The 23,662-nt window shown below is 43.7% G+C and overlaps 1 protein-coding gene and 1 pseudogene across 3 annotated transcripts in view; both read left to right on the forward strand.

Moving 5' to 3' along the window:
- Positions 1 to 9,977, forward strand: part of SYK (spleen associated tyrosine kinase) — a 96,145-nt gene extending 86,168 nt beyond the window's left edge. For 2 of the 3 annotated variants that reach the window (XM_027091941.1, XM_027091943.1), the window contains 3 exons: positions 2,903 to 3,043; positions 4,441 to 4,553; positions 7,336 to 9,977. In XM_027091941.1, coding sequence (XP_026947742.1) covers positions 2,903 to 3,043; positions 4,441 to 4,553; positions 7,336 to 7,408 — 327 coding nt within the window. In that variant the 3' untranslated portion in view covers positions 7,409 to 9,977. Of the gene's footprint in view, positions 1 to 2,902; positions 3,044 to 4,440; positions 4,554 to 7,335 lie in introns of those variants that run through there. The other variant, XM_027091944.1, reaches the window with a different exon arrangement.
- Positions 9,978 to 21,122: 11,145 nt separating this feature from the next.
- LOC113612307 (anaphase-promoting complex subunit 15 pseudogene) lies at positions 21,123 to 21,484 on the forward strand (annotated as a pseudogene).
- Positions 21,485 to 23,662: the final 2,178 nt, after the last annotated feature.

Raw genomic sequence — 23,662 nt, forward strand, 5'->3', positions numbered from 1 at the left:
AGACATTCAAATGGCCAACAAATACATGTAAGGGTATTTGACATCACTAAGCATCAGAGAAATGCAAATCAGAACCACAATGAGATGTCTCTTCATACCTGTTAAAATAGCGATCAATCACCAAAAAGATAAGAGATAACAAGTGTTGTTGAGGATATGGAGAAAGGGGAATCCTTGTACACTGTTGGTGGGAATGTAAATTGGTGCAGCCACTATGGAAAGCAGTATGGAGTTTCCTCAAAAATTAACAGTAGAACTACTGTATCATCTGGCAATCCCATTCTGTATATGTATCCAAAGGTAATGAAATCACTATCTCGTAAAGATATCTTTACCCCCATGTTCATTACAGCATTATTTACAATAGCCAAGACATGGAAACAACCTAATATCCATCAATAGATGAATGGATAAAGAAAATATGATACGTGTATGTGTGTGTGTGTGCATGTGTGTGTGTGTGTATGTGTGTGTTGGCTTAAAACTGTAGACAAATATATAGGATATATTCAGACATAAAAAAGAAGGAAATCTTGCCATTTGCAATAACATAGATGGACCTTGAGGGCATTATGCTAAATGAAATAAGTCAGAGAAAGACAAATACTGTATGATATCATTTATATGTGGAATTTTAAAAAGCCAAACTCATAGAAACAGAGAGTAGATTTTGGTTGCCAGGGTTTGGGAGGTGGGGGAAATGAGAAGATGTTGGTCAAAGGGTACAAAGTTCTAGTTATAAGAGGAATAAATTCTGGGAATCTAATCGGTGCCTAGAGTTAACAGTACTACATTGTATAGTACTTGGAAGTTACTGAGAAAGTAGATCTTAAGTGTTCTCACCATTACAACAGTGACAACAAAAATTAGCAATTTTGTCAGGTGAAGGATGTGTTAACTAACCTTATGTTGTAAACATTTTGCAATATATACGTGTCTCAATCATCATACTGTACAAAAGAAAGAAGCCATGTTAGAAGCAGCTAAAAGAGACTGAACACAAATGAAAAGATGGGAACATGGAGAATTTCTTTAAGAAAACAAAGTGAAATGGAAAACATTAAAGAGTTAAGCAAGATTAAAGAGAAATGATAGTGATGAAAGCAGATTAGCTCAGTGCTCAGAGAATTGTGCATGACAGCGTGAATTTGTGCAGCAGGACTGTAAATGCAAATGCCCTTTAATCCAGCAACTCCTTACAAGTACTCTACACACAGGGAAGATACACTGTCAGTAATGTTCATTCTAGCATGATGTGTAATAGCAAAAATCAGTAAACGACTTAATGACCTCTCAGTAGGAGGCTGGTTAAATCAGTTGTAGCAGATTTATGCGAAGCATACAATTAACTCTCCTAAAAGTGACTTTCTTTGCATGTGCTGACATAGACATATATCTATGACACATGGTTAAGTAGAAAAAGTAAAAAGTGCAAAATGTATATACCTATAGCTTGATTACCCCTCAAGAAAGCATATATTACCAGTTTATACTTATATGTAGATTTTTCTGGAAGGATTCAAGAAAAACGATCAAACGTGCTGTCTCTCTTGGTGAGGATTTGGAGTTTGTGGTGGAGAGAGATTCCCTTTTCATCATATTTAGGGTTTGTCAAAGGTTTATCTTGTGATCAGTTTAAAATTCAGAATAAACTTGAAATAACACACATGACTAGATTGTCCACAACTTTTGAAATCAAAATCTAGAAATACTACATAACATGAATGAGACAGACATATAAGCAGTGTGTCATTTAGAGAAGTGCCCTAGCACCTGTGGTCTCAGATTGATATCCCCGAGTTGTCTCCTCTGACCACCGTAGGGCAACTCACCTCCCTCCCTCCACTTCAAGAGATGTCACCCAGGTTAGAGTGACTTCCATGGGAGGTATCAAGACTTCACTACACCACGCTGAACCCTAAAGCCCCAAAGAAAGAGTTTTGCTAGGCAAGATTTTTATCTCTTTACTAGCACCTGCTTTTTTAAATTAGAAAGTTTACAACTTTGTTTTAAATACTAGCAAACCATCTCCCCCAAAACAGTGTTGGCTTAAAGATGTAGACAAATGTACAGTAATAGTTAAATATATTATGAACAACCTAGTATTTCTTGGAGCAAAACCATGAAGTAATATTCAGGCCTGACTCTTGCATTGCCACGCCAAGCTCCAAGAAGCTGTGAGTAGACAAAGGAAGAGGTAAGAGAAAGCGACTAAAAAATACAAAAAATTCAGTCTGAACCTTAAAAATATGTATTTAAATTTTTTAAATTTAAGATGTTAATATTTAACATATTTTTAAGATTCAGACCAGTTATTTACACACAGGCATTTTGTGAGTCATGATTTTATTTCTTTTTCTTAATTATGGTAAAATGCACATAACATAAATTTTACCATCTTAACTGTCTTTAAGGGTACAGTTTAGTAATGTTCAGTACATTCACTTTGCTCACAACCCATCTCTAGAATTCTTTTCATCTTCCCAAACCGAAACTCTATACCCATTAAACAGCTACTGTCCATCCCACCCTCTCTCCACAGCCCCAGGCAACCATTATTCTACTTTCTGTCTCTATGAATGGGACTACTCCAGGGGCATCAGATGAGTGGAATCATACAATATTTGTCCTTTAGTGACTTGAATTGCCTACTTCACTGAGCATAATAAAGGGTAACCGCATGGTTCATCCATGTCGTGGCGTGTATCAGAGTTCCCTTCCTTCCTAAGGCTGAATGATACTCCACTGTATCAATATACCCCATTTTGTTTATCCATTCATTTGTCGATGGACATTTGGGTTGCTTCCACCTTTGGCTGTTGTGAATAGTGCTGCTATGAACAAACATGATGTCCACCATTTTATTCTTAATGAAACATCTCTTTATGTGCTTGGTTTTCAGGCCCAGACCCACGGGAAGTGGCCCGTGAAGTGGTACGCTCCGGAATGCATCAACTACTTCAAGTTCTCCAGCAAGAGTGACGTCTGGAGCTTTGGAGTGTTAATGTGGGAAGCATTTTCCTACGGGCAGAAGCCGTATCGGGTGAGCTACATTTGTTTCATTTCCTAATTAACAGACCATCAAAACAGATAAGCCCCAGATTATCTTTAAAGGACCCTGAAAATCATCAAATCTGGACACCCTTTCTGAGTCTTTATCTTTTGAGAGTGGGGGGTGAATATGATCTCACTTTATTCTAAACTGAAAGAAATATTTGAAGCTATCTGGACAGTATGTGGGTTTTTTTTAATTGTGTATTACACATATAAATATGCATAAAATATGTCAACAAAAATTCAATTAACTATCAAGTTAAGAAGGGTAAAAGGGAATTTTATTTGAGCCAAACTGAGGACTATAACCCAGGAAGTAGATTCTCGGAAAGCTCTGAGAACTGTTCCACCATTAGAAGTCAAAGGCACAGTCATATATATTTTTGAGACAAAGGATCATACATCAAAATGACATACCGATATTTTACATAAAGGTCACTAGGGATACACAGTCCAGGTAAACATGTACAGAGGGAGCGGCAAGTCACCATGACCGACAGAGCTAGGAAAGAGCACTGTTTTTTAAAGAAGTTACAGTGCTAGCGTCAGAAGAAAGGAAAAAAAGTGATCTTTATGGTCAAACAGACACTCCCATCTTTGAGGAGCTCTGGTTAATGTGTAATGCAGATGCACACTGCACAGCAGGGAGGGAGGGAGAATGTCCAAGCAAACACAGAATTTTATGTTTAATTTTTTTCTTGTCCTGCCTTAAAATATAAATTTTATTTCATCAAATGTATACCCAAATCACCATTTATTAGATTTGAAATAGAAATAATGGCTATTCCCGTTATCAAATTTGTAGCTGTTACCTTTTTTTCGATTTTTTTCTTTCATATATATATATATATATATATATACTGAAAAGTGCACAAATCCTAGGCCACAGCTTGATGGATTTTCACAATTGGGACACACCCATGAAGCCAGCCCCCAAATGAAGAAACAGAACAGAAGCCCCCCTTTCCCCCTGCACACACAAAACTTACCCCAAGGGTAACCCATCTGACTTCTAGCATCATAGATTAGGTGCTCCTGGTACTTCCCTGGTGGTCCAGTGGTTAAGACTCCACGCTTCCAATGAGGGGGGCCCAGGTTCGGTCCCTGGTCAGAGAACTAGATCCCACATGCCGCAGCTAAAAAGATCCCACATGCCACAACTAAAGATCTTGCACATGACAATGAAGATCCCGTGTGCTGCAACTAAAACCCAGAGCAGCCAAATAAATATTTAAAAAATAGATTAGGTGCTCCTATTTTTTGTACTTTATATAGTTGAAATCACACAGCATGTACTCTTTTGTTTCTTTTGGGGGGTAGGATGTATTTGTTTTGTTTTGCTGCGTGCTATGTTTAAAAAGCTCAAGAATATTTTGTGTGTTTTAGGGAATGAAAGGCAGTGAAGTTTCTGCTATGCTGGAGAAAGGAGAGAGGATGGGGTGCCCTCCAGGGTGTCCGAGAGAGATGTACGAGCTGATGACCCTGTGCTGGACCTATGAGTGAGTACCCAGCCCTTCCTGCCATTTAGCCCAATGCTCTGGAGGCAGATAGAATTGCTGAGCACTAAAAAGGAGCTTGAATTCTGTCTTTTCATGAATCAGGGATGGGCTCCTTTCTAAACAAACAATGCGGGGAGAGGTCTTGCTTCCTGGACCACACACTTATATTCTTTAGTCTAAAGAGTATAGACAATTACTCTAATTCGGGATATCAAAATTTAAACGTAGATAATATTGGCCAAAGGGTGGAGGGGTGGTCAAAGTAAAAACATACGCTTAAGGGTCTGGTCTGGTGATACGTGCTATTTTGGCATGAGTGGATGGCAGAGGTACTTAGCAGGGGGATGTCATACTTCCTAATTCCTGACCACCTTTCAGAGTGAGGCATGACCACGGATGGTGGCCAGTTCACAGATGGATTGGCCAAGGTAGCACTTCCCGAGAAGCAACTCAGAACTTGGAACAGTGGCCCTAGAGTCTGCACTGAGGGGCCTCACATGGCCTGCCTGGTAGAGCACATGTGACGTTGTAGGCAGGTGATGTCCAGGGCAGCTCAGCTGGCAAGGGAAACACACTGCACCTAAGACTCAGGGACGTGGCCTTTGACCTTGCCTGGGTTTGGCAGCCTGGACAGGCATCATGGGGAAACCTCCAAGCCATGGTCTCTGTCCCTCTGACACTGAAGTGTGCGTATAGCGCCCTTGCAACTTGGCAATGATGCAGGTCTGTCATCCGGGGGAGCTCATATATCTGCCAGTAGATTTGGTACTTCGAGGGTCAGGTTTGTTCTCAGATATGACAGCTGATATTGCAAGAGTATCTTCAGGATGATGGATATTTCAGGTGCTTTCAGATGCCACCTGGGATTCTGCAACACCCCGGGAAGCATCTTCCACAACTGTAGCTGGGAGTGGAAGTGAAGAATCTCATTATTATCTAGAAGTGACCCAGGGTCAGCAAAAGAGAGGGCAGTTATTTCCCTGCCACTTTCCTCATGGAGGTTACAATTCTGGGCTAGGCAAACAGGAAACAAATTAACCCCAACATAAACGCCTGATTATGTATTGTGATGGGTGCTATAGAGCAAGCTACAGGGAGCTTTGAATGAGAGTAGAGAGTTTTGGGGGGAGGGTCATACTTCCATTGGAGAGTCCATACTGGCCTCTTTTAGGGAGGGGCATTCCAACCGAGAACTGCAGGTTGAGGAGCTTGAGTGCCGGCAACGCCCCCACTAGGCACGAGGGTCAGAGCGGAAAGAGCACCCCAGACCCAGGTAGTCGGGAGTGACCAGGACACTGGCACACACACAGGACACTTGACCACCCTCCTCTGCAGAAGCTCAGTGATGTCCTAGAGGCAACCTCACCCGTGGTATAAAGGAGAGGTTCCCTGGGAAACCTGACCAGGTGTCTTTGCTGAGGGCCAGTCTGTACTCCTGTTTCCCTACACTAGTTTGCTTGCTTGGTGCTAGGCTGCTGGGTGGATGAAACCCTTATAGCAAGACTCAAAGGGACTCTTGGTGCATTTGGATCCCCATGGTAGGAGTAGAACACCCTGTTTGGCAAAGATGTTGAAGTTGTGTTCTTTGGCTTGAAGTTTAGTAGCAGGAGGGAGGCTTTCCTTCCGTGTGGACACAGGTTTCCACACATGGTCCTACATCCCAGGCTTGGCCATCACGTCCCCTCCTGCAACACAATGTGGTGGCCAGAGACATCTTCCCACAGTGAGTGTGGTCTATAGACATGACCACAGATGGCTGATATTTTTACGCAGTTTTATTGCCTGCTCTTGAAAGCTATAGGTGCAACCATTTGTTTGATGCCCTTTGACAAGACAACCTATTTTGCTTCTGTAGAAGCCACCCTGCCCTTATAACAGTAAATGATTCTTGGTTCCTATGGGTGGTCCCTGGCTGTTCTCTTATAACTAGACTGAACCATGTGAAATCACAGTTGTTGTAGGTCAAAAAGGTTGAATGTGGACAGTTCATGCAGTTTAACCTCAAGTTCTATGTCACTTTTTGGGCAGTTTTACCCACTTGCAATATAGCCAAAACTCTTGCAAAATAAAATTAACTTCCAAGCAAGGATAGACTCTCCGAATTTTAAGAAATACTTGCTTCCAACTGATTCTGTTCAGTATGCCCATGTTAGAGAAAGCAGAGATGTCTATAGAAGTTTGTTTAGAGGTTGCAAGTTGTTAAAAAAACTTTTACCCATGGTTTATATACATCATCGCCTCACCTGCCAACAGTGACAGAAGTAAGGCCTGGCCACGTTAAGGTTTAGAATAGCAGCGTCTTTTCAGAAAATCCAGAGCCATCTGATTGGGGTGTGGGGAGGGGAAGTTTAAATTGTGTCCACATTTTTTTTAAAAAAAGATTGAGTCAAACGTTAAATATATATCTGCAGCACACTGACCAACTAAGTATTTTCAGACACGTTCTGTTTTGCTAGGTCATAAGGAGACAGTCTCTGAACCTGCGGTTAAAAGATCCTGACTTTGAGAACAAAACTTTCCCATCTTTAAGGTAGACAGGAGTCACCTGGGAACCTTGTTGGATGCATATTGCGTTCTTTAGGTCTGGGGTGGGCCTAACATTGTATTCCCCAGAGGCTTCTGGTCAGCCACACTTAGAGCAGGGATGCAGTGTGACCGCAGGCTCATGAGGAAGTGGGGCGCCGCCACTCCACTAGCGCTTGGCCTGCAAAGACCCCTGCTGTGACCAGCACTTTTTCACAAGCATTGATTACAAACAATAATGCCTCTCTTCCCTTTGCAGCGTGGAGAACAGGCCCGGATTTGTAGCAGTGGAACTGCGGCTGCGCAATTACTACTACGATGTGGTTAACTAACGGCTCTGGCGCCCTTCTGTGGCTGCCTTTGAGCAAATGAGCAGTTGAGGGAAGACTATTCCAATGCTTTGATTTTGAGTCTCCATCTTCCTCCGCCCGGGAGAGCCAGCTCAGGTGGAATGTTCCACTGACTGTCGTTCCCCAAAGCCTGTCCTGGAACACGCCCTCCACAAAGCAACCCGTCCCAGAGGAGCGGTGGGAAGACAGACAGACACCAGGACAAGGGTCCCGTGGATTCATGTGTGTTTCTTGTCTGTGTGGCAGGTTATTTGCAGGATTTGTTTCCAAATTTCTTTCTGTCTTTTCAGTTCTCGGGCTCCTGGGCTGCATTTGAATACCCAGCATCACCATGGGGTGCTGAACCCTCTTGCCCATTTCGGCTGCATTTTCAGTGGCCAGAGGGTGCCCTTGGCTTGTGATGCCTGCCGTGGAGGGAAGGAAGGGAGAGGAGAAGAGGTTTGACTGCCTCCAGAACATGGCCCCTACAGGTCCCAAGACTGAGCCCTGCCACTGAAAAACATTCCCCGATAAAAGTGTTTTGAGGCTTAAAAAAATCAGGCTGGACCACTGCAATTTCTAAGCCTGTAGCCCAGTTAAGGGAAAATAAAAAGTATGGATACTGCTTTTGCTCTATGTGTTCTGAGGCAGAAGACTCACATCTGTATGAAAAATGGAGCCTGTTGGAATGAATTGGCTTGGCTTACTTTCCCCCCAAAAGCCTCTCTGAAGACTGTACTTGACTGGAGACTAATAAATAAAGTTCTTCGTGGAGACCCAGTAGGGAAGAGGATGTCTGTCCTCTCAGGTCTGACCTAGGACAGACAGCAGGGTACAGCGGGCTGTCGTCTGCTTAGTGGGGTCCAAGCTTGCTCTCCCCTAGAGAGGGCCTGCAGCCAGAATTCCCTGACTTTTTCTGTGTTCATAGTGAGGGACAACCTGGTGGCCAAGGTCATCTAAAGAGGAGTTTCTAAGGCAAGTATCAATTCACAATAAAGCCACAGATCCTGACCCTCTCCACAAGTAAACCTCATTGAGTGTGACTTTGGATTGAAGATACAAGACCCGAGAACTTTTTTCTAGTCCCTGAGTCTTAGTTAATCCTTGGCTAATGTTTGATCTCATTGATATCAGATTTGCTGTAGCCATCCTTCTCAGGTCAGTCGAGACACATAAACTCAGACCATCTTGTCTTCAGTGGTACCTAAGACATTTTAAAGTGTACATCCAGCCTATGGCCACAGAGGAGGCCCCACTCATGACAGGGGAGCCAGGCACGGAGAAAGGCAGCAGTCGGCACCCCAGCTTAGCCAGCAGAAGACATGGGTCCACTGGTAGAACTTGTGTTAAGAAACTTTCAGAAGCCGCCCATGCTTTTTTGCCACATGGTGGTTTAATCATCGTGTTAAAGAGAGGATCCCTGTGTGCCGAGCAGATACTCAAAACAACGGCAATGCACATTTAGAGTCCCTGAGATTATAAAGATGAGTGACACAATCTCTGTGGTCAGGTTGTTTGTAGAATCATTCCAGAAAGGGCTGGATAAAGCAGTAATGGCATCTGAGAAAGAGACCATCCATACACACTGCTGAACTCCCAGGGTCCTTCTTCTACCCGCAAAGTGTGTCTGTAGCAAGGCCACACACTTACAGGAATAGAGGGCATGCATGTCATAAACATGTAGAGCTCTTGCCTTCTTTCCAGTGGGATTTTCCACACTGTCTAGCAGCTCAACACACTTCCCAGGAGTCTGGGGATGAAGAACATCTAGAATGTGAGTGGGCAAGAGATGCCCTGCCCAGGAGGCAGCCAGCACTCCCCTCCGCTCTGTCCTCTGCTTCTCCCCCTAGTGGAAAGAGGCCTGTGTGTAGAATTTTCACTGTGGCCGCTCGCCCAAGTCTTGTCTAGTGAAAATTGTGTCCTGCGTTAGAGATAACTGTTCTCCTCCCTGGGGTCACAGAGGAAGGCACATAGGGAAAGGCACCTTTGTGGAAGGATTTATGATGTAAATGAGCAAAATTTGGAAGCTTAGGGCTTACTGCAGGGCTGGGCTTTCACATGCATGCTGCCCTTCTGATGGGTCTAACCACGTCTTTACCTGGGTCTGGGCGCCCTCCATGTGCCTTCACCTTTTGGTCCATGTTTAGCAGGAACAAAAGGACAGCACATCAGACACACGGCCCTGGCCAGTACCAATTGTCTGCTGATGCCACAAACACTTTGTCACCTCAGTGGGACCAAAAGTTTTTGTAGCAGAAACACAGTTCATTCTGTGGTTAAAATAATTACAAGTGCTTTTCGTTTGAGCATGTCCTTCCCCTGCACTTGCTGGTACCAGCCTTGCCTTTGTCCTTTGCGTGGTGACTTCACATTTACCCCAGCCCAATGACTGCAACCCCACCTGGGTTTTCATATGTAGGGGTGACCGCCGGTTTATCAGGCTCCCACACTCCCAAAGAGCACACTCTACCTGTCAATCCGGGCATCATATTCTCCATTCATTTCAGAAGAGCAATCTTTTGTCACTGGACTTTTTTTCAACTGTGATTTTTAATAAAACTTTTAAATGAGCTTTGTGATGATTTTCATGGATGTGATTAAAGTATGATAGGTTATACTGTCAAATCCACGGTGCCAAACAGCATTGTCAAATGTGCAACATGTATTTTAAAAAATGGTAAGTCCCCAGCCACATCCTAAAAAGATGGATGTATGCAGGCTGGTCGGAGCAGATCTGGAAGCTTCTGCCATGCACAGAAGGAAAAGGCCTGTCAAGGAGGGCCCTGGCCCGCCATGATCCTCTGTTCACGGGCAGGGGATCTGCCCAGCGAGAGCCTCACAGCTCACATCGTACACTAATGAGAGGTGGGCTAACGAGACAGAAATCCCAAAAGAGGCCAGAGCAGCATTGTGGCTGGTGAACTTTCCCTTTCTCTGTACAGATAGCTTAGGGAGCACTGGGGGTATCAAGAAAAGATATCCAGAGCCCCCATCCCCTGTTTTAAAGGAGGTTACACACATGCATGGACATCGCATACATACACATACATACACACACACACCATGTACATACACACACTGCAATAAGCACACACGCACACTGAACCTTATTCCGAATGACCACTTCAATGCCACTGTGGGGCAGACATCCTGCCTCGGAATACATGCTAGCGGATCTAGTCATCTCTCTTCTACCTGCTCTGGGCCTGGGTAAAGTACCAGAGTCTCTCCTGGCCATCAGCCTCCCTCCCAGCCCCACTAGAGGTCCTCCGGCTCCTGGCAGGCAGAGGTTTGGAGGAGACCTGGGTTGGCTGGCCTCACACTGCATTGGTGGGCCCTGAGACCAGGAGGGCCCCAGAAGGGGGATGACTGCCAAAAAGCCCTTTGGCTGGTTTCCCTGGAAGCAGGGCACAACAGGTGGTCTCCGGCACTGACCTTGGGCGAGTCATGCAAACTCAACCTCCTGATGTGCATGACTGCAGCTGAGGGTTACCCACTGACCTACGATGACATGTGTAAGTTCTGGCCACAGAGGCCAGGAGCCATATTCTAAAAATGCCAGCGGGCCCCACAGCCTGTGCCCCCAAGAGCAATGGGCGACCTGGTCGATGGGGATTCTGTAGGCCAGCAGGTGGCACTGTGTGACAGCTCAGGCAGTGACTTCTTCAACCCCAGGGAGGGCGCAGAACCCAGGTAATCACATGTTTGTGATCCTTGGAAGCAGGGATGTGAGATGGCTTTGTCACCAAAGTGAGCTCAGGCAGAGAGAGATTTTAAGACCTGCCCTTGTCTTTCCAAGGGGAGGAGGGGACTTCAGAACCAGCCAATAAACACTTTCTCTTTTTAGAAGAAGCACCCATTAGACTTGTCTGTCCTTGTCTGTCCTGAGCTGCTGTTAAGATGAGAGCTGCTGGGGCACGAAGGAAAGGGGGGCGGCAGAGAACAGCTGACTTCCTGTAAGCTTGGGTGACTTCTTGTCCACTCAAGAGTTCCATTTCATTGAAATTGGCCCATTCTGGTGGTGTTGACTGGAGGAAGAGAATGTGTTTTTCCCATCCCACCCACACAGGCCAAACCGAGGGGTCTGAAAACTAACCCCCCATATGGGGGGGAGGGGGCTATGAATGACATTGCTATAAAGAAACGTATCAAATGACCACCTGATACATGGAAGTGACAACTCATCGTGTGACCCTGAACTGCCTATCAATTTGTAGAACACCTAAGGCCAGGAGCATGAGTGGCTCCCAGCTTCTGAAACATAAAGCTGATTTTCAGAAAAATGAAAATAATTTGAAAGAGCCAGAAAGAGATTCTAGTTCAGGACAAACGATGCTGCCATTTCCCACTTTATGCAGCAGTTGCTTCCATCTAGACACTGGCTTGTGGCCTCAGGGTGGAATTTGTCCCTGCTTCAGGGAAAGCAAGTCCTCCTGAATCACGGCCTTTCTCAGGTATTGGGAGCCCAGCAGAGGCAAAGCACAGTCAGGCCCCAGGCCCTACACCTTTTCCTTCTCCCTGCTGTCCATCCAAAGAAAAACTGGAGAAACAGCTCACAGGTGTCTTCCTGCAAACATGAGTCTGGAAGACAGAGCTGTGCTCTGTACCCAGCAGTTCCCTGATCAAATAACACTGCTGAGTGCATTCCCACGTAAGGACTCTGGTGCCCCATTAGCCCAAAGTTCAAGGAATAAAGTGCAACAAAGACCTTTTCACACATTTTTTTCTAGCTCATCATTTTCCCGGCTTCTTTGACCACAGAAGCACTATTGTGCTCAATGCCTACTAGCAAGACCAAGCTGGTGTTCCTCACAGACTTTAGGAAATGCCAGACTTACCACGCAGGAGGGAGGGATCTCTACAGTGGGATACTGTGCACTTGTGGGAATGTAATTCTGTCCCTGAAATCATCCAAGGAAACAGTTACCCTGTTCTTATTAGCTGAAAAACCAGCCCTGTCCTGTTCTCAAATGTGGGTTATTTATACATCATGTTCCCTCTCTCTCTTTCCTTCTCTCTCTCTCTCTCTCTCTCTCTCTCTCTCTCTCTCTCACATACACACACACACAAACACAAACACACATACACACAACACTGGGACACATATAATCAATCTTTCCTTCCAAGAAAAAGAAATAAAATGATAGCATTTTGATACAGAAGGAGGACCCAGGGCACATAACTTGATGTTTCATTACATAGAGCTCTTTTTAAGACCACTTATTTATTATTTTGTAGTTTTACAAAATTAACCTACATTAAGAAAGTACACATTTCCAGAGCCACCACCACCAAATCCAGCAAAAATCCACCTGGACACCCAGCACGTCCTGAGCTGATTCAAACCTGTCCTGTGCCTGTTTAAACTCATGATCTCACCATCTGGGCGCTTCCAGTCACTGCCCCTTTATGGGGCATTAGCTGACCAAGTGATGCTCTCAGCCCACATGTTACTCAGCTGAGGACATTTCCAGGAGCTATTTTCTCAGCGAGGCGTTATTTTACCCAAGTCGTGATTCATGAGACTTTATGCCTTTACAGTCTTTGAGGTCTTCAAATGACTCAGTTTTCCATGACAACCATTCAACTGTGGAACAGTGAGTGGAAATTGTATGTTGTTCACAAACAACTCTTCCTCGTTCATAAAAGTAAAGAGCCAGTGTCTAGTACTGTTTATTCTGCATAGCACATATGAAATGACACCATGAATTTCTATAAACCACCAAGGATGTCAAAGCTCTTTGGAAGACAGCACTGTTAATACCCACAGCTTGTGAACAGTTGCTCTGAGTCCCTCCTCCCCCAACATGGGGGAAGAGGTGGCACCTCAGCTTCACAGACAATGAACAGGAAAGGAAAGGTAGGAAAGATCATTGATCAAGAAAACCATTTGGAAAATAAAAAAAGAAAACCATTTGCGGGACCTTCAAGATGGCGGAGGAGTAATGTGGAGATAACCTTCCTCCCACAAATATATCAAAAATACATCTACATGTGGAACAACTCCTACAGAATATCTACTGAATGCTGGCAGAAGATCTCAGACATCCCAAAAGGCAAGAAAATCCCCATGTACCTGGCCATGTGGCTGACAGGGTCTCAGTGGCCCGGACTGGTGTCAGGCTTAAGCTTCTGAGGTGGGAGAGCCGAGTTCAGGACACTGTACACCAGAGACCTCCCAACCCCATGTAATATCAATCGGCAACAGCTCTCCCAGAGATCTCCATCCCAATGCTAAGGCCCAGCTCCACCCAATGGCCAGCAACCTCCAGTGTTGAATCCCCCATGACAAACAACTACCAAGACAAGAACACAACACCACACATTAGCAGAGAGGCTGCCTAAAATCATAATAAGTTCACAGACACCACAAAACACACCACCGGACACAGCCCTGCCCACCAGAAAGACAAGATCGAGCCCCACCCACCAGAACACAAGCACCAGCCCCCTCCACCAGGAAGCCTACACAAGCCATGAACCAGCCTTAACCACTGTGGGCAGAAATCAAAAACAACGGGAACTATGAACCTGCAGCCTGCAAAAATCAGACCCTAAACACAATAAGTTAAGCAAAATGGGAAGACAGAGAAATATGCAGCAGATGAAGGAGCAACATAAAAACCCACCAGACCAAAGAAATGAAGAGGAAATAGGCAGACTACCTGAAAAAGAATTCAGAGTAATGATAGTAAAGTGATCCAAAATCTTGGAAATAGAATAGAGAAAATAAAAGAAACATTTAACAAGGACCTAGAAGAACTAAAGAGCAAACAAACAATGATGAACAGCACAATAAATGAAATTAAAAATTCTCTAGAAGGAATCAATGGTAGAATAACTGAGGAAGAAGGACGGATAAGACAGCTGGAAGATAAAATAATGGAAATAACTGCCAGGGAGCAGAATTTTAAAAAAAAGAATGAAAAGAATTGAAGACAGTCTCAGAGACCTCTGGGACAACATTAAACACACCAACATTCAAACTACAGGGGTCCCAGAAAAAGAAGAGAAAATGAAAGGGTCTGTGAAAATATTGAAGGGATTATAGTTGAAAACTTCCCTAACATGGGAAAGGAAATAGTCACTCAAGTACTGGAAGTGCAGAGAGTCCCATACAGGATAAATCCAAGGAGAAACACACAAAGACACATATTAATCAAACTATCAAAAATTAAATACAAAGAAAAAATATTAACAGCAGCAAGGGAAAAGCAACAAATAACACACAAGGGAATCCCCATAAGGTTAAGAGCTGATCTTTCAGCAGAAACTCTGTAAGTCAGAAGGGAGTGGCAGGACATATTTAAAGTGATGAAAGGGAAAAACCTACAACCAAAATTACCCTACCCAGCAAGGATCTCATTCAGATTCGATGGAGAAATTAAAACCTTTAAAGACAAGCAAAACTTAAGAGAATTCAGCACCATCAAACCAGCTTTAAAACAAATGCTAAAGGGACTTCTCTAGGCAGGAAACACAAGAAAAGGAAAAGACCTAAAAAACCCAAAACAATTAAGAAAAGGGTAATAGGAACATATACATCGATAATTACCTTAAATGTAAATGGATTAAATATTCCAACCAAAAGATATAGACTGGCTGAATGGATACAAAAACATGACCCATATATATTCTGTCTACAAGAGACACACTTCAGACCTAGGGACACATACAAACTGAAAGTGAGGGGATGGAAAAAGATATTCCATGCAAATGGAAATCAAAAGAAAGCTGGAGTAGCAATTCTCATATCAGACAAAATAGACTTTAAAATAAAGACTATTATTAAAGGGACAAAGAAGGACACTACATAATGATCAAGGGATCAATCCAAGAAAATATAACATTGTAACATTTATGCACCCAATATAGGAGCACTCGATACATAAGGCAAATGCTAAAAGCCATAAAAGGGGAAATCGACAGTAACACAATCATAGTAGGGGACTTTAACACCCTACTTTCACGAATGGACAGATCAACCAAAATGAAAATAAATAAGGAAACACAAGCTTTAAATGACACATTAAACAAGATAGACCTAATTGAAACTGATATTTATAGGGCATTCCATCCAAAAACAACAGAATGCACTTTCTTCTCAAGTGCTCATGGAACATTCTCCAGGATAAATCATATCTTGGGTCACAAATCAAGCCTTGGTAAATTTAAGAAAATTGAAATCATATCAAGTACCTTTTCCGATCACAGTGCTATGAGACTAGATATCAATAACAGGAAAAAAAACTATAAAAAATACAAACACATGGAGTCTAAACAATACACTACTAAATAACTAAAAAATCACTGAAAAATCAAAAAGGAAATCAAAAAATACCTAGTAACAAATGACAATGAAAACACGATGAGCGAAAACCTATGGGATACGATAAAAGCAGTTCTAAGAGGGAAGTTTACAGCAATACAATCCTACCTCAAGAAAGTAGAAAAATCTCAAATAAACAACCTAACCTTACACTTAAAGCAATTAGAGAAAGAAGAACAAAAAAACCCAAAGTTAGCAGAAGGAAAGAAATCATAAAGATCAGATCAGAAATAAATGAAAAAGAAATGAAGGAAATGATCTCAAAGATCAATAAAGGTAAAAGCTGGTTCTTTGAGAAGATAAACAAAATTAATAAACCACTGCCAGACTCATCAAGAAAAAAAGGGAGAAGACTCAAATCAATAGAATTAGAAATGAAAAAGGAGAAGTAACAACAGACACCACAGAAATACAAAGAATCATGAGGGATTATTACAAGCAACTATATGCCAATAAAATGAACAACCTGGAAGAAATGGACAAATTCTTAGAAAAGCACAACCTTCTGAGATTGAACCAGGAAGAAATAGAAAATATGAAAAAACCAATCACAAGCACTGAAATCGAAAATGTAATTTAAAATCTTCCAACAAACAAAAGCTCAGGACCAGATGCCTTCATAGGCGAATTCTATCAAACATTTAGAGAAGAGCTAACATCAATCCTTCTCAAACTCCTCCAAAATATAGCAGAGGGAGGAACACTCCCAAACTCATTCTACAAGACCACCATCACCGTGATACAAAAACCAGACAAAGATGTCACAAAAAAAGAAAACTACAGGTCAATATCATTGATGAACATAAATGCAAAAATCCTCAAGAAAATACTAGCAAACAGAATCCAACAACACATTAAAAGGATCATACACCATGAACAAGTGGGTTCCCAGGAATGCTAGGATTCTTCAATAGATGCAAATCAATCAATGTGATACACCATATTAACAAGTTGAAGAATAAAAACCATATGATCATTTTAATATGTGCAGAAAAATCTTTCGACAAAATTCAACACCGATTTATGATAAAAACCCTTCAGAAAGTAGGCATAGAGGGAACTCACCTAAACATAATAAAGGCCATATATGACAAAGCCACAGCCAACTTCATTCTTAGTGGTGAAAAACTGAAACCATTTCCTCTAAAATCAGGAACAAGACAAGGATACCCACTCTCACCACTATTATTCAACATAGTTTTGGAAGTTTTAACCACAGGAATCAGAGAAGAAAAAGAAATAAAAGGAATAAAAATCTGAAAAGAAGAAGTAAAGCTGTCACTGTTTGCAGATGACATGATACTATACATAGAGAATCCTAAAGATGCTACCAGAAAACTACTAGAACTAGTCAATGAATTTGGTAAACTAGCAGGATACAAAATTAATGCACAGAAATCTCTTGCATCCCTATACACTAATGATGAAAAATCTGAAAGAGAAATTAAGGAAACATTCCCATTTACCATTGCAGCAAAAAGAAAATACCTAGGAATAAACGTATCTAAGGAGACAAAAGAACTGTATGCAGAAAACTATAAGACACTGATGAAAGAAATTAAAGATGATACAAACAGATGGAGAGATATACCATGTTCTTTGATTGGAAGAATCAACATTGTGAAAATGACTATACTACCCAAAGCAATCTACAGATTCAATGCAATTCCTATCAAACTACCACTGGCATTTTTCACAGAATTAGGACAAAAACTTTCACAATTTGTATGGAAACACAAAAGACCCCTAATAGCCAAAACAATCTTGAGAAAGAAAAATGGAGCTGGAGAGATCAGGTTCCCTGTTTCAGACTATACTACAAAGCTACAGTAATCAAGACAATATAGTACTGGCTCAGAAACATAAATATGGATCAATGGAATAGGATAGAAAGCCCAGAGATAAACCCATATACCTATGGTCAACTTATCTTTGATAAAGGAGGCAGGAATATACAATGGATAAAAGACAGCCTCTTCAATAAGTGGTGCTGGGAAAACTGGACAGCTACATGTAAAAGAATGAAATTAGAACACTCCCTAACACAATAACAAAAATAAACTCAAAATGGATTAAAGACCTAAATGCAAGTCCAGACACTATAAAACTCTTAGAGGAAAACATAGGAAGAACACTCTTTGACATAAATCACAGCAAGATCCCTTTTGACCCACCTCCTAGAGAAATGGAAATAAAAACAAAAATAAGCAAATGAGACCTAATCAAAATTAAGAGCTTTGCACAGCAAAGGAAACCATAAACAAGACAAAAGACAACGCTCAGAATGGGAGAAAATATTTGCAAACGAAGCAACTGACAATGGATTAACCTCCAAAAATATACAAGCAGTTCATGTAGCTCAATATCAAAAAAAACAAACAACCCAATCCAAAAACGGGCAGAAGATCTAAATAGACATTACTCCAAAGAAGATATACAGATTGCCAACAAACACATGAAAGGATGCTCAACATCACTAATCATTAGAGAAATGCAAATCAAAACTACAATGAGGTATCACCTCACACTGGTCAGAATGGCCATCATCAAAAAATCTACAAACAATAAATGCTGGAGAGGGTGTGGAGAAAAGGGAACCCTCTTGCACTGTTGGTGGGAATGTAAATTGATACAGCCACTATGGAGAACAGTATGGAGGTTCCTTAAAAAACTAGAAGTAGAACTACCATATGACCCAGCAATCCCACTACTGGGCATATACGCTGAGAAAACCATAATCCAAAAAGGGTCATGAACCACATGTTCATTGCAGCTCTATTTACAATAGCCAGGACATGGAAGCAGCCTAAGTGTCCATCGACAGATGAATGGATAAAGAAGATGTGGTATATATATATACAATGGAATATTACTCAGCCATAAAAGGAATCAAAATTGAGTTATTTGTAGTGAGGTGGATGGACCTATAGTCTGTCATACAGAGTGAAGTAAGTCAGAAAGAGAAAAACAAATACTGTATGCTAACGCATATATATGGAATCTAAAAAAACAAACAAACAAAAAAATGGTGCTGATGAACCTAGGGACAGTACAGGAATAAAGACGAAGACGTAGAGAATGGAATTGAGTACTAGGGGAGGGGCAAGTGTAAGGTGGGACAAAGTGAGAAAGTAACATTGACATATATACACTACCAAATGTAAAATAGATAGCTAGTGGGAAGCAGCTGAATTGCACAGGGAGATCAGCTCGGTGCTTTGTGACCACCTAGAGGGGTGGGATAGGGAGGGTGGGAGGGAGATGCAAGAGGGAAGGGATATGGGCATATATGTATATGTATATGTATAGCTGATTCACATTGTTATACAGCAGAAACTAACACAACACTGTAAAGCAATTATACTCCAATAAAGATGTTAAAAAAAAAAAAAAGAAAACCATTTTGTTGAATTCGAGTCCTTCTCGGGTGGGTTGTTCCAGATAGAAAGTGATTTTCACCGAAGTAGGCGAGCCATCTGCATCTGCTGTGCAGGACGCGAGTTTTCGATTTCATGATGCATCTGGAGATGCTTGGAGAACATGCAGAGAAGTGTCTCCTCTCATACTGAAGGCATCTGGGAGAGCAGGACCCCTGGACACTGGTTGTGTTCCCAGGGATGCCAGGGAGCTTTCTGCCTGCCAGGGTGCCCAGGTGAGCAAACTTACACTGCAGCATGCTGCCACCCCCACCACCTGTCAGAATTGAGGAGCACGAGCTGCCTGATAAGCCTCCAGCCTGCTCCATCCTTCCCCACCTCTTCTTACTTCTGTCAGCATTCAATCCTGAAGAAGAAAGAAAAGAGGATGCTTGATGAAGCCAATCCCATTTACCAGCACTTTGTACCTCACACGATTATGAACATGGCAGGGAAATCAGAAAAAAAAGTGACCTAAACACACAACGGGTATCAGGACACTAGGACCCGAGCAGACTCTCCTTGGCTCAGAGATGAGTTCTGTCCTGAGATGGACAGAATTGAGCAGAGGAGATCTCTCCAAAGAAAAGGGCTGCCGGGGTAAAGCATAGCATAGAACAGAGAGCCACGTCAATCGACTTTACTCTGCAAGCAAAACTTTTAGACATTTGTTCATTCTGGGACACTCTTCTATTCAAGTCAGTACGACATCCTTTCCTGAACGTTCTGCGATGAGAACTCGCTGGCTAAAGTGCCAGAGAGTTCATTCTATTCCGAATTCCTACGTCTGTATGTTATCGTTTGGAAACACAGGGTCCACAGTTGGCTCATGGGACCTGTATTCTTTTGTAATGTTTCCCCAGGGATTCTTTGTGTGTATGTGTGAGTGTGTGTGACTCTGTCAAACAGGTGTCTGTGTCTATTCTTTTTTTCAGAACTTCCTGTACTTTTAATGCTCTTCTCAACATGAAAATAACTCTCTCTTATTAACCAGCTTGAACTGCTTTTCCCCTTTCAGTTCTCAGTGTGTAGAACAGGTTTCCCCCGCTTACCTGCATGGACCTGGGGCCTGACGCACTGTTACTGACGTCTTCGAAAGAGCCAAGTATTTCAGTGCACAAGGAAAGGTCTGCTTTCCCTGCACTGTGCAGAGATTGACCCCCTGCTCTGCGGTGAGAGGGTGGGGTGGGTGCTGGGAAGCCCCAAGTCAGGCGAGAATCGGGTCCACCGAGAGCAGGGGGCATCTTTTCCGGACCTGCAGGTACTTCTTCAGTGGAACTTGGACTTTTGCTGCAATTCCCTGTCCTCCTGCCCCTGAGGAACCAGCCTAACCAGCAGAGAGACAGTGCACGGCACTTGGAAGCCAGCCATGGCCCAGGTTTTCCCAAAGACAACTCCCTGCATGGTCAACAGGGAGGGGCGGACACTACTTGGTCCTTGGGTGAAATCTCAGGCCACTGGTGATTCTTGGAGGCTTCATCAGGAGAGAAAACAAAGTTAGACTACTTATCCACATCACTTGAGGGTGGAATTAGAGTCTGTGGGGGTCATAGTCTTCCTCTCTCCCCATTCTCAACTTTTGGAGAGCACCCAGTGAGCACTCACGGGTCAGAGAAATGAATGTCTCTATGATGCCCTGCAGCAGCCCATGGGTTGCACCTCTGACCACTGAGCACCAGCACGCAAAGGGCTTTAAAGTAAAAAACTCAAACAGTGTGTGAATGCCCAGAGCATTGCTCAGGCACACAAAGGGTTCAGCCTGCTTTGGTAGACTAGGTATGTGCAGTGTCATTTTTGAGCCCTCTGTAATAGAAGTTGCATTTGCATAATACAGCTGGCAAAGCCTTTTCAGATATATTTTCGATTTTAAGCCTAAAAACAACCAACTTTTGAAAGTGAAGTGCTTCTGGGTTGCCGCCAGCTGCCACCTCACGGTGCAATGAGGAAACTGAGTCTTGGAGAGGTTAAGTGATTCAGCCAAGGTCAAACAGCTAGTAAGTGGTGCAGCCAGGACTCAAACCCAGTCTAGAAGCCATGCGCACCTTGTTCCCCTCGCCCTTCCCCTGTGTGACTGAGACATTGTGGTTTAATCTGGATCGACCCTGTGTGGAGGAGACAGCACTGCAGCAGCAGGAACAGCAGCATCAGGCCTGGCACTGTGATGACGAGGAAGATGAAGATGAGGATGAAGATGGTGAAGAGGACTCAGAGGTTGATGGGGACGCGCAGGGCATGGATGAGACGAATGGCTACAATGAGTCACCCGATGATGGAGAGGTCAGTGAGGTGGACATGGAAGGCAGCTCACAGGATCAGGACCACTGGATGATCTAGGGAGATTCCAGGCCCGCCCAATCTATCCTGGATGCCCTGCGGAACCAGCTGATCACCCAACACCCCCCACACTGACCCCAGTGCCTGAAAGCTCACCCTCGGGCACCTCCTCCGCTGCTGCCAGCACCTGGTATCCTCAGCCCCTCCCAGACCATCAGTCTGCCCTTGCATCCCCACCTTTCTGGCCAGTACCTCACTCCTTGGTTGCCAGACCTAGTCTCTTTCTAACTCTCTTTAATAAAGACACAGGACTGATATAAAAATAAAAAAACAACCAACTTTTGAGATAGCTGTGATTATTAACTCCTTATTTTACAAATGAAAAGTCCCTGACTCAGAAAAGAGCACCCAGAAAGTGGCCAGCCCAAATGTCTTTGTCTAATACCACTGGGTCCCAGGACGGACTGCACAGCAGAATCAGCTGGAGCCTTAAAAAGGCTCATGTCCAGGCTGCGTTCCCAGAGCATGGCTGCATTCCTCTGAAATGGGACCCAGGGAGGTCAAGGAATTGACAATATTTAAAAGTACAATCCACTCCTGTTTTGTGGCCCATCGCTGGTGCTCCTTTTTATCAGGGCTCTGACTTAGGGGACTTGGAATCATTTGGGGTCCTGGGACAGGAAGTTAAGGTCAGAGCCTCACTTGAGTTCCAGCAGGTTGGGTTTCTCCAATGAAGCCAAACAGCGTGGACCGATGTTTTCTACGATGGGTCACTGAACACCTGCCAGGACAGTCCTCTAAGAGGTCCCTGCAATCCCAAAGTGGCCCAGTGAAGAGTGAAGGTCTAAAATTCTCTTGGCTGGTAGAAATCTGACTTCGTGGTTTTCCCTGTTAAACTTCATCACTTTTCTGTGATGTGGGTTCCAACTTTTCATGGAAGAACAGGGAACAGCCTGTCGGTGTTGGTCAGCAAATTGGGGAACAGCCTGGGAACTGAGCTGCCTCCTTCACTCCCTCTGCTGGCAGAGTCTGACAAATAGGGGGATGGGGTTTGGGGGACCTGAGAAGGCGTCAGGAGCTGTTGTCAGCTCAGGGTGGCTCAGAGGAACCTGTGAGGTTCAGGCCTCGCTCAGGAGAAGAATCTGGGAGATCTCAGCCTCGAATGCATGAGCCTCAGCACCTGGGTCCCCAGATGACTTGCAGGATGCCCAACAATGAGCAAAATGCACGGTAATTTCAGCTTGAAGCCGTTCCCTTACAAACATCCCGGTGGAGGTCCACATCCCTGAAGCCCTGGAACAGGGGAACCGAATACCTTTTATGTCTATCCCGGAGGCCAGGGCGGATTCAGGCTCGTGGAGTCTGAAGCTCACACGCAGGGTTGTGGAGCCGACTTTAAGAAAGAGATTTCATCGGAACCACCAGAGTCGGCTCTGGCCCAGGTGTGCTAAGACTGGTCCAAAGTACTGGGAGATATAAAATGTGCAATTCTGCATACTGAGTGTAAGATGGCTACAGGTTTGATGCAAGAAAATAGGAATTCTGGTAAATTCCATTAATTCCCATCAAAAAGAAAAAACAAAAGCATGGTGCAATCATATGAATGATTGTATAAGTATCACTGTGCAGGGCGTGTGGCTGCCAGGGGGATTCACCTCACAATAAGGACCTCCCCTCCTCCCACCATGAGGAGGTTTTCTCAGACACGCTTCCAGCCCTGCACGTGGCCACCATATTCCTCCTGCAAGTGCCCCCCCACCAATCCAGTGCTAGCAAACAGGACACTATCCTATCACCTGTGACCTTCCCGTCTCAAACCACGTGCTCAGTAGAATGGGTGGTGGCCTTGGCTGCCTGGAAGACTGGCGGTGACCTAAGTATACATGGAAGACGCAGGGAACCAAGCTACTCTGCTGCAGGGAGCCCAGGCTCTCTGCATCCCTAACTTGGCTTTCCTGTCCCAGAATTTTAACAGTGCCCATGGCTATTCCAATGCTACCCAGGAACATGGAGGGGAAAGAGACAGCTGTCTTGAGAGATTGTAGATCAAATTTCTTACTTGGGAAAATTTTATGTAAAAAACATAACTACCTTGCTAGGTCCTCTCCAAGGATCTTGGAAGGAGCCCATGCAAACCCCAGGCCCTGAGGATTATACGAATTATAGATAGCTGCATGGTGAACCCATCTCTGCCAACAGCCAATACGATAGAGAGAAGTTGGGTGTTGGGAGAGAGAG

The sequence above is a fragment of the Aethalodelphis obliquidens genome, unplaced genomic scaffold (assembly GCF_003676395.1).
Source record: "Aethalodelphis obliquidens isolate GAN/ISIS:26980383/991018 unplaced genomic scaffold, ASM367639v1 scaffold74, whole genome shotgun sequence".
In the NCBI taxonomy this organism is placed as follows: Eukaryota; Metazoa; Chordata; class Mammalia; order Artiodactyla; family Delphinidae; genus Aethalodelphis; species Aethalodelphis obliquidens.